This window comes from Hypanus sabinus, chromosome 10 (assembly GCF_030144855.1).
Source record: "Hypanus sabinus isolate sHypSab1 chromosome 10, sHypSab1.hap1, whole genome shotgun sequence".
Lineage (NCBI taxonomy): Eukaryota > Metazoa > Chordata > Chondrichthyes > Myliobatiformes > Dasyatidae > Hypanus > Hypanus sabinus.
In genome coordinates, this window is record NC_082715.1 from 94,908,346 (window position 1) to 94,920,574 (window position 12,229).

The 12,229-nt window shown below is 40.5% G+C and overlaps 1 protein-coding gene across 2 annotated transcripts in view; it reads left to right on the plus strand.

Moving 5' to 3' along the window:
- Window positions 1-12,229, plus strand: part of ascc3 (activating signal cointegrator 1 complex subunit 3) — a 374,033-nt gene that overhangs the window by 193,829 nt on the left and 167,975 nt on the right. For both annotated transcript variants that reach the window (XM_059982329.1, XM_059982330.1), the window contains exons 17-19: window positions 1,841-1,960; window positions 2,452-2,616; window positions 3,911-3,997. In XM_059982329.1, the coding sequence (XP_059838312.1) occupies window positions 1,841-1,960; window positions 2,452-2,616; window positions 3,911-3,997 (372 nt within the window). The remainder of the gene's footprint in view (window positions 1-1,840; window positions 1,961-2,451; window positions 2,617-3,910; window positions 3,998-12,229) is intronic.

Consider the following 12,229-nt stretch of genomic DNA (forward strand, 5'->3'; position numbering starts at 1 on the left):
TACCCTGGGATGCAGACCATCAGGCCCTCCTTGTAATTTATCCAGTCATGTTGGTTTTATAGGTTTCTATTAAGCACGGTTGTTTAATTGTTTAGGTTATACCCTCAGGAATTAACTTAGTAAATTTTCCTTGCACTTATTCTATTGCGAAAACCATTCTTCATCAAGTACATAAGAGCAAAGGTAAACATAACAACTGATGAGATTTACCCAGGTCATGCTCATCTATAGAAGATATTGTGACTCCTTTTATCAAATCCTTTTGCAATGAAGACCTGCATACCATTTCTAGTTTTAACTGCATTCCAGTTTGGCCGTAAGTGGAGGCCCATGCTACCTGTAGTTTATCAAGCTGATACTTGAATATGGACTACAGCCCAGCCATTCATTCAACATATTCTATGCCATTATGTTGAATGTTCTGCATGCAGATTCAAAAGTAGCCTTATTATTTTCCTATGTTTGAATATTGGTTGCAGAGAATTAAATAGAAAAGACATATTTCAATCCTGATCTCCAGTGCTCTTCATGTGAAATTTACCCATTCTCCAGTATCCAAATGGATTTGCACTAGGAGCTCCAATTTCTTCTCACAACAGCATTCAGTTTCATAGATTATTTATTAATTTTTAATTGATCCCTAGTGTACATGGGCAACAGGATCTGGAGGCAGTGACTGGAATGTGAAGGGTGCAGATTCAAGTTTCTTGCCATAGGAATACTCACAGTATAAGTGCAATGAAATTTGGCTTTTGCAGCAGCAGCACAGCACATTACAAACATAACAAGCACAGATTACATAAATCTAAATTAACACAATTATATATAACTTATTCATCAAAAAAAAACATCAGGACATCAGTGCAAGTTGATGAAAATGTAATCCGAGGTTGAATTAGTGTTTTTCAGGTTGATTAAAGAACAGTAGTGAAGAATCTGTTAAACCTTCTGCCTGATGGCTACAATGAGAATGGCCCAGATAGATGGATTCTTAAATGATGACTGCCACCTTCCTGAAACTTTACCTCTTGTAAATGTGTTTGATGATGGAGAGAGTTGTATATGTGGTGGCACTAGCTGTGTTCACCAATTTCTGTAGCCAGTGCATTAGAATTCCCATTTCAGTCTGTGAGGCAACACAGTCAGGATTATTTCCACTGTAAATCTATAGAAGTTTGTCAATCTTTGATGACATGTTGAATCTCCTTAAATTCCAAAAAAAAAAGTTGAGACCTATGCCTTTTCAAGGTCACATCTGTGTGCTTGGGCCAGGATAGATCCTCTGGGATGTTGCCACCCAGGAAATTTCCATCACAGACTCTTATAGGAGGAGTGGTACTCATTCACCTGACTTCCTTTACAATCACTTTTTTGGTTTTACTGACTTTGAGTGTCACTCAACCAGATGACCTGTCTCTGTCTGCCACCACAATACCATTCATGAATCTGCGAACAACAACGATGTCATCAGATTTGTTGATTAGGGAAGTAGGTTCTAAAGAATATCAGTAGGTGCATAGATCTTTCCTATATGAAAGAAAGCTGCCTGATTCATTTAATTCAAAAGAAAGATAATTAACAGTTAGCATGTTCGAACCTAGTGGAATTGTGTGTGTTATGAAATGCAGTAAGAAAAGTCAGGCTGTAATGGAAGTGTCCATGCTACAGGATCAAGCTTCTGGACCTGTGGCATTTCGTTGACAAAAGCATGAATAATGAAGTACTATGTTTGTTACATAAATGTTGCTATCAAAATAACACATTAAAAATCAACATTTCACCTGTTGTTTTGAAGCCTTGCCTGAAATTGAAATAAATCTTGCCTTGTTTGTCTTTCTAGATAGCTTTAGGAACAGTAACTAATGTAGAAGAAGCAGTGAAATGGCTGAGCTATACCTACCTATATGTGCGGGCTAGAGCAAACTCAATAGCCTACGGGATCAATTACAAAGCCTTCCAGGTAAAAATAAAATAAAATTAGAGTCTCCTTGAGTATTCTACTCCTTCATTTACAACAAACTAATATTAGTTTGTCTTTAAGTATTTTACTGATAACACGAGACCTTTAAGTTTATTGAATGAACGTCAATGCTATTGATCCACAAAACTAAGTCCATGTTATGTAGGATCATCATATTGTAGCTGATTATAGTTTGTTTACATTGTTTGTTTAACAGTTATAATGAAAGTACTATGAACTTGCATTTAGTAGTTCAATGCTCAATGTGTCATTTAAATAGATGTGTTGTTTCAGTTGACTTGAATCTACATTTAATTTAATTATAATGGAAGAAGTGATTAATTCTAAATATGGTTATAGGAAAGACACATTGAAAAACAATTGCCTGACTTAAATTTTAGGATGAAGATATAATAATAAAATTTATTTTAATGTTTGCTTAGAAACATTCTTTACTGTTCTTATGTTGTTCGTTAATATTCCTTAATCAGATGGACCCTGGACTGGAAAAATACAGACAAGAGCTTGTCATTGAGGCCGGTCGAAAATTGGACAAAGCCAGGATGGTCCGCTTTGAAGAGAGAACTGGTTATTTTTCAATAACAGATCTTGGTAGAACTGCCAGTCATTTCTATATTCAATATAATACTATTGAGGTATGAATTTCAAATGTTTGCTACATTACCTGCCTGTGTGATATAATAATTTTGGAAAATATTTATTGTTATGGGATTCAACTTTATCTGTACAAACATACAATACATCTAGCAGAAGAGATTTTTGAATTAATTATTGATTAAGCAGAGAATGAAACATTATATTCCCATATAGTAAAAATTATATCTGAACACTTTGCCAGTTATCTATAACAGGGGTTCCTAACTTGGGATCCACAGACCCCTTGCTTAATGGTATTTGTCCATGACATAAAAAAGGTTGGGAACCCCTGATCTAGAGAGATAATATCATATTCTTGTTTTGTAAATATTAGATCTTTTGATTTCTTACAGCTTTCATTTCCTTCTGTACACTTTTAATTTCTATATTCATTCTGAAATAATTTTGGTCTTTAGCACAATTTGTAGCAAGACTGGAGAAATCTTTGAGCACAGGCCTATCAATAGACCTGTCTTTTGAAAATTCTCTGGTCCCTTTTAACTTTTTTTTAAATCTTTTTACTAGTGAGGGCAAGCCTGGACAAGATAATAAGTGGCCTGCCTGCCCTCTGAAGATGTTCATGTATCAGGCACAACAAACCCCTGAAATGGTTATCGCAATCATTCTGCATTCTGTTTCACAGCATTCTGGCACACTTGTATATGTAATTAATGTGTCTCTTACTAATGGATACCTTGAAAAATTTAACTAGATTTTCAGTAATGAAATAAAACCAGGTGAAATTTAATGACAGATTGCAAGCCATATTATGGGGTGCTTACCCAGACACATTATTTCTTTAAGCAGTGTAACTAAAGTGTTCCATTTTAAATTTAGTGTGGTAGTTGTTGCTAACTCAGAGATTTGACACTTTAACTCTCACACAGGCTAATGAATTCATAATGGTGTTGGTGAGGCTGCCATGTTTCTGCTATATGAGCAAAGATAAATATAATGGTCATTAAAACACAGTATATGCCTAGGGGCCAGCTAGGTAAAGCTCGAACATATGGAAAATCATTTTGATTTCATCCATATATTTTTCAGTGATACAATCCTAAATCCAGTGGAAAGTGATATCTAGCAAGGAAATTTAGCATCCTTCACACAATCTCTGCAAATATCAAGTTTTTAAAAATGTTTTGTTGCTGAATCACGAATCCTGTCACTATTATTTGCATGTTTTATGATGACCAGATCTTAAAGTATCATCATAAAATGTATATGAGTCATAATGTAAATGAAACAAGTCTTATTGCAGTTTATTTACAACTGTTTACATTTCATTTGCAGACTTTTAATGAACTGTTTGATGCTCATAAGACTGAGGCAGACATATTTGCCTTAATATCTAAAGCTGAAGAATTTGAACAGATCAAGGTAAATTGACTTAAAAAGTAAAGTTTTGCTTCTCCATGAAGAATTTATTCAAGATGGTATAGCTTATGAAGGAACAAGGATAAAAAACAGTTGTAATTGCTCTTTAAATGAATTATGTGGAGAAACTTCATGCTTCAAAATATGGGTCTGAGGATGAAAGAATTGATGAATTGAGTACTAAAGCTTAAAATTTGCATTTTAAGACATTAAACTAACTGTAGGCTACAACTTGCTGGGAACCGATTTGATGTTTTGATCGTAGGCCTCTACAGCATTTCAAGGATGAGTTGTCTTGGATGAAGATTTGGAGATTGAATTTTCAGAATTAGAATCTGATATCACTGCCATAAGACGTGAAATTTGTTGTTTTGTGGTAGCAGTAGATTGCAATACTTAGTAATATAAACTATAGGTTACAATAAGTATATATTAAAACATTAAGTTATTTGTACAAAATGAGAGGAGAAATAATACATGCTTATGGGTTCATTATGCATTTAAAAATCTGTTGGCCGTGGGGAAGAGCTGTTCCTGAAATGTTGAATGTGTGGCTTTAGGCTCCTGTACTTCCTCCTTGATGGATGCCACCTTTTTGAGACATCACCTTTTGAAGGTGTCCTTGATGTTGAGGAGGCTGATGCCACTGATGAAGCTAGCTGATTTGCAAATTTCTGCAGCTTTTCCTGAAACTTTGCAGAAGCCCCTCCATGCTAGACAGTGAGGTAACAAGTTAGAATGCTCTCCAGAGTACATATGTAAAAATTTGCGAGTGTCTTTGGTGACACACAAGCTCATAATGAAACATAGTTGCTGTTGTACTTTCTTTGTAACTGCATCAGTACACTGGGCCCAGAATAGATCCTCGGAAATGTTGACACTCAGGAACTTGAAACTGTTCATTCTTTCCATTTCTGATCCCTCAATGTTCCATTGACTTCCCCTTTCTTAGTCTTATTGACTTTTGAGTGCAAAGTTGTTGCTGTGACACTACTCAATAAACTATTCTTTCTCACTCCTGTACACCACCTCATCATCATCTGAAGTTCTGCCAACAATATTGAGTCGTCAACAAATTTATAGATGGCATTTGAGCTGTGTTTAGCCACACATTTGTGGCTGTAGAGAGAATAGAGCACACATCCTTGAGGTGTTCCAGTGTTGACTTCCAATGAGGAAGTCATGGATCCAGTTGTAGACAAAGGTACAGATTAATTCAAAGCAACACACATAAAATAGTGGAGGAACTCAGCAGGCCAGACAGAATCTATGGAAAAGAGTAAACAGTCATTGCTTCGGGACAGGACCCTTCATCAGGACTAGATTAACTTCCCTAGCAACACACCAGGACCTGGTGCCAAAAAACTGTATCATAGGTGTGTGCTTAAGTCATGAAAGGAATTTTTCAGTTAAATTTACAGAATGAACTGGAAATGGTTGTAGTATTTTCCTCTGAGAAAACTCAATCATGTTCAATCATCCTGAAGTACACGGGGCTACATGATCAGACTTCTGTAATTGTATATCCTAATTGTTTGAAAATAGTTTCGGCGTGAGTATTTCTTTCGTTGTTAATCTATTTTCATAACAAAGCAAATAAAACATTGCAGGTGTCAATTCTATCCAAGAATGCATCCTTTACTTTATCAACAGTGACCAACAAATTATACTGTATATTACATAATTCTACGTTTATGTGTGTTATGCATTATAACTCCCATATGAAAGTAATTACTGAAAGTTTGTAGACTCTGATGTCTGAGATTATTCTTTGGGGTCCTCTGTAGACTGCGTGGCCTACCCATTCAGAAACAAATCTACATGATATGTCTTTATAATGCATTAGTCAGACCACGCTTGGAGTTTTGTGAGCCCCTTTTCCAAGAAAAAATATGCAGCCGTTGGAGAGTATCCAGAAGAGGTTCACAGGAATGATTCTCTGAATGAAAGGGTTAACATGAGGAGCATCTGATGACTCTGGGCCTGTACTCTCTGGAGCTTAGAAGAATGAAAGGGGATCTCATTGAAACCTATTGAATATTGAAAGGCCTTGATAGTATGGATGTCAGGAGGATATTTCCTATAGTGGGTGAATCTAGGACTAGAGGGCACAGCCTCAGAATAGAGGGACATCCATTTAGAACAGAGATGAGGAGAGATTTATTTAGCCAGAGGGTGGTGAATCTGTGGAATTTATTGCCACAGACAGCTATGGTTTCATTTAGTATATTTAAAGCAAAGGTTGATAGGTTCTTGATTAGTCAGGGTGTCAAAGGTTATGGAGAGCAGGCAGTAGAATGGTGTTGAGAGGGATAATAAATCAACCATGATGATTGGTGGAGCAGACTCAATGGGCTCAATGGCCTAATTTCCTCTGATCTTCTGTGTTTGGTTTCTTTTGTCATTAAATTGGACTAGCGCGAGATCTTATTAGTGGTTTTCTTTCACGTACCCCCAATGTTAATTAATGCTAACCTTCTCAACCCAGTTGAACCAATCAACTCTTTTACTTCCCTTCCAGGATGTGCTGCCGCATATTTGGACTCTTAATTCTACCTTTCTCAGTTTTTCCATTGTTGTCACTGCAGCATTTCTTTTTGCATTACTTTCAGATTGCACCACAATCTTTGCAACCTTCCTGTGTTGTTATATTTATTATATTTACTAATTATTACTATGTGTACTCTTTACTCTGTGAGCTTCATGAGTGCACCCCTTGTATATATGACAGCAAACCAAACTAACTCAATAACAATTATGAGCCTCACCCTCATTGTCCTAAAATCCATTGTGACCCATTCCATCCTCAATCCTGCTGGCCCACAAGCACTGATTACAGCTTTCCTTTGACCTGATGCCCAACGTAACCCTGAGGATCCTAATCCATTTTCTCCCCCCACCTTACTCCCAATTAATGGCAATACCTCAACAATAATTCTTTCTTTGCCAGTCCTCTTCTGCTCACAGATCACATTCCCATGAACCGGAGCTGAAACTTAATGTGAGCCAGAGCTGAAGCCTAATGTGAACCAGACCTACACATCGAAGAACAGCCTTTCACCACATAAACTGAATATGTCCTGTTTTATAATATACAATGCAAACCATTGAATTTTGCAGTGGCAAACTCTGTAGTAAGTTCTAATTGGCTGACTGCATATTATCAATTTAATGTGCTTTTCCAAGTGTTGAAGAATTTCTATGGCAATGTTCTATGGAACATTACCTAAAACAATGCCTTCAGCTGCACAAACTGTAATAGTTGCATTAATCACAACAACTTTGTAATGCTGTGTTTGATTAACTAGTAGTAACAGGAAAACAAATTGTAGATTTTCTGTAGTACTTTGAAAAGGGTTAAGTGCCCAGATTTATTTCACTTGGCATTGCCAGCAAGGGAGTATTTTGTTTTAATCTAGATTTTAATTTAGCAATGGCTTACTTGTATTTATTTACATACAACACTGAACAACTCTATAGCATAGATGAACTGCAGATACGTTGCAAATTTTATAATGATTTCTGGCTGTAATGTCATGTATTTTGTGATAATCATTGTATCACCAGCTGGGGCTATTTAAAAAAAAATATTCAGTAGAGCATATTAAGATATTTCATATATATTGTATACTGTATTCCTTTAGATTTGGTACTTCTGTAGTTTCCAATTATGATAACAGACACATTTTGAACACTGAAGATGATTCTTATGCAGAACCTTTACAACTATAATACATCATTACCATTGAAAGACCTTAGGTGTAAAACAACCTAATCACTAACTTAATATTTGAGAACTGCTAGAAGTCCATGTTCATTTAAAAATATGACAAACCTGAGCAAAGTTTTAAATTAAATCTCCTCCAATTATTACTATTTTTATGGGTTTTTTTGTGAAATCGGAATGTGTAGGGTCAAAGAAAGTTATTTGTTGATGTAAAGATAGTGTGCTTACAAAGTTTACAAATTGTTTACACAAATGCATTTGTTTGGTCAGTTACTTTGCTGACTTCACCAGAAGTGACTAATAAATTATCATTGTGATATTGAGGTTGAGAGTTTAGCTGTCATTGACAGCGTGGCTGGTATTTCCTTGTGGTTTAAATGAAATATGTTTAATGAGTTCTGAAATTCCCTGGAATTTTACAGTTATGCCAAGTTTATCTGAGAAAATAGCTGCATTACTAATGAAGTATCTGTTTCATAGCGGAGTAGTACTTTGAAATAATTAAATTTTATATGGATTATCCAAGAAAAAAATCCTGTATTACTATTCCATTTCCTGAAGCTGTAAATTTCTAACCTCTGTAGTCTGTTGAAACTGAAAGCATGCAAAATATAGTGAAAAGCTTTTGTCTGTTTTTGATGTTGCTGGCTGATGCATTTAGTAATTTAGTTTATTCACATCACTTGAAAGCACTTTAGTTTTCTAATTGTATGATACTGGAACTCTCTATAATTATATACTTCATTCTCTCCTATACTGTCTGGTTAACTGTTAGTCCTTCAAAGTAATGTTGATTTTCTTGGTACAAGAGTTTTGTAACCAAATCAAAGGCTGAGTCATGGAGAGAAAACACATTGGGACTCCTTGTGCTGGCTTCACTGTTGTGCAAGATGATAACTACTTTTTAATCTGAATGCTACTTTCCCATATTAACTTCATTGATTCCCTTACCTGCTGAAAATTTGTGTTTAGTCATTTGTGACAACCCAATAATGCACTAAGAATATAGATTTCTTGGAAAACTTCAAAAGGTTCCAGGGATGAAGAGGGGTGCTGTTGTAAAAATTGAATTATAATGATGATCAGGAGCAAATATAAGTCACTGATAGCAGTAATAGATGTGCAACACTTTGTTTAGAACAGGCAAGGCACAGCAGTGCTACTTTTCAGGAAGACTGGAGGATGCGAGGTAATAAAGACATGAGGAGTGGATGAATCTTTTGCCATGAGATATCCTGAGGCTTCTGCCATTAGGTATCCATAGCAGGTAAAAATTTAAAAGGAAATACTACTTAGCAATGGAAATGCTTAGTGGTCAGTAGATCACCTTAAGTAGCTAACTTCCTTCGGCCAGGAAAGGGCAAGGAACAGCGCGTGGCGAAGAATAAGGCCATTGAGGACTGTGAGCCAAATGGTTTGTGATGAAGGCTGAAGACAACTGCTTAGGTTTCCTCTTTATTAACGTCGTAAAACAGTCATTCGGGATTAAGTATATAACAACTGTATCTGGCATCTAATGGCATGAATAAAGTTGCTGAGGGATGACATGGAGATAAAAAGGAGAAGAGTACTAAGGGTGGAAGAATTTAATTTTGGTCATCTGCTCATCAAAGAAGCTGAGGTTTTGTTTACGAGAATGTTCATATAGATTACAGAATATTGTACCTTCAGAAAGGGAAGATGGTGTCAGCTCAATGGAATTTGCCTTGTATCAATACCTTTGGCATTTGAACAAAATCCAGCTCCAATATTTTCCCCTATATTTGGCCATTTAAATTTTGGGAATGAATTTGAGTTTCTGATCAGACCTCATACATTGTAATTGAATCTTGTGGTGAACTAACTGGACGCCCTCAAAAGACAGTACCTGCGGCCGGTGAACACCGTCTACGCAAGACATCGTTTAGCTACCCGGCAACAGCGGCCTGGCGAATCGTGCGCTGAGTTTCTCCAAGCACTACAGACGCTCGTCCGAGCTTGTGACTGCAAGACGCTCACGGCAGAACAGCATGCGGAGCTGCTAGTGCGAGACGCCTTTGTGACGGGACTGAGGTCAGTGTACATGCGCCAGCGACTGCTGGAAAATGCCGGCCTTACCTTACGCTCAGCAATCGAGAAGGCCAACGCTCTGGAAGCTGCTTTGCATAATGCTGACGCTGTCCAGTCGCGCGATTCCCCGCCGGTTCCGTGGACACCTCAGACCCCGCCACCGCCGGTTCCCGGGAGCGAATTCGCCAACGCCGCTGCCAATCGCGATTCCACGAGCTCCCCGACCGTGACCACGGCTGTGGCCCGTCAGAAGCCCGTGCTTTGTTATTTCTGCGGCCATAAAAAACACCCTCGACAACGCTGTCCAGCGCGAGAAGCGACCTGCTCCAACTGCGGAAAGCGGGGCCACTTCGCCGAGGTCTGTAAGTCTCAACCTCGAGCGGAGTGCAGCGCTGCGGGTGAAACGTGGGGGCCGCCATCTTGCATGCCCTGATGTGGGCGGCCATTTTTGTCGACGTCAGCATGCCCCGCCCCCGGCCCTCCGATGCTTACCGGGTACCCCGACGGCGATTCAACTCTGGCCACTGTAACTCTCGACCAAAGCGCCCCATACCAGCTTGCAAGGTCCATGATGGACATAAGGGTGGAGGGGCACAGGACTAGATGCCTGTTTGACACGGGCAGCACTGGGAGTTTTATTCACCCGGACACAGTGCAACGCTGCGGACTTGCAACGTGGCCGGTAAGTCGGAGGTCCCATTTGGCTTCTGGGTCGCAGTCCGCAGACATCCGGGCGGGTTGTGTAGCGACTTTGGTGGTGCAAGGCACAGAATATCGGAACTTTGAGCTGCTGGTCATGCCTAATCTGTGCGCACCTGTGCTATTGGGGCTGGACTTCCAGAGCCATCTCGAAAGTGTGACTATGGTATACGATGGGCCCCTCCCACCACTCACTGTCTGGAATCCTCAGTTTTGTGGGGCTTCTTCACATACCCCGCTACTGACCACACAGACACACACGGGCACACACATCCCATCCAGAACCAGGCCGACAGCTGCGCTACCGACACCACTTGCAGCCTCTCCACTCTCAAGGTCCCTCCCCCACCGCTGTTCGCCAACCTGACCCCTGACTGTAAGCCTGTGGCAACTAAAAGCAGGAGGTACAGCGCGGGGGACAGGGCCTTCATTCAGTCGGAGGTGCAGCGGCTGCTCAGGGAGGGGATCATTGAGCCAAGCTCAGGCCCTTGGAGGGCCCAGGTGGTTGTTGTTCGGACTGGGCAGAAAAATAGGATGGTGGTGGACTATAGTCAAACCATCAATAGGTTTACGCAGCTTGACACGTACCCCCTACCCCGCATCACGGATATGGTCAACCAGATTGCTCAGTACAAGGTGTACTCGACAATAGATCTGAAATCCGCTTATCACCAGCTCCCCATCTGCCCAGAGGACCGCCCCTACACCGCCTTCGAGGCGGGCGGCAGGCTCTATCACTTCCTGCGCGTCCCTTTCGGTGTCACGAATGGTGTCTCTGTCTTCCAGAGGGAAATGGACCGGATGGTGGACCAGTACCAACTGCAGGCCACATTTCCCTATCTGGATAACATCACCATCTGTGGTCACGACAGGCCAGATCATGACGCCAACCTCCAACGATTTCTCCAAGTGGCCGCAGCTCTGAACCTTACTTATAACAGGGACAAGTGTGTGTTTGGAACCACCCGCCTTGCTATACTTGGGTATGTCGTGGAAAACGGGGTTATTGGCCCTGATCCCGAACGTATGCGCCCCCTGTTAGAACTCCCTCTTCCCACCACTCTCAAGGCCCTCAGACGGTGCCTGGGTTTTTTTTCCTATTACGCCCAATGGGTCCCCCATTACGCAGACAAGGCACGCCCCCTGGTCAAGTCTACCTCGTTTCCCCTCTCAGCCGAGGACCGCGCGGCCTTCAGCAGCATTAAAGAGGACATTGCCAAAGCTACGAAGCATGCCATGGACGAGACCGCTCCCTTCCAAGTGGAGTGTGATGCCTCCGATTTTGCTCTGGCTGCTACCCTCAATCAGGAAGGCAGACCAGTAGCATTCTTTTCTCGCACCCTCCAAGGCTCCGAAATTCGGCACTCCACGGTGGAGAAAGAAGCCCAGGCCATAGTGGAGGCTGTTAGGCACTGGAGGCACTATCTTGCTGGCAAAAGGTTCACCTTGCTGACCGACCAGCGCTCGGTTGCGTTCCTGTTCAGCAACCAACAGCGGGGCAAAATCAAAAATGATAAGATTTTGCGGTGGAGAATGGAACTCTCCACCTACACCTATGATATCCTGTACCGGCCTGGTAGACTCAATGAGCCCCCTGATGCCCTATCCCAGGGAACATGTGCTAGCACACAGCTCGACCAGCTGTACACCCTTCATGCACAACTTTGCCATCCGGGGGTCACCCGATTTTACCATTTTGTGAAAGCTCGGAACCTGCCATACTCCCTGGAGGACCAGGACGATGACCAGGGACTGCCAAA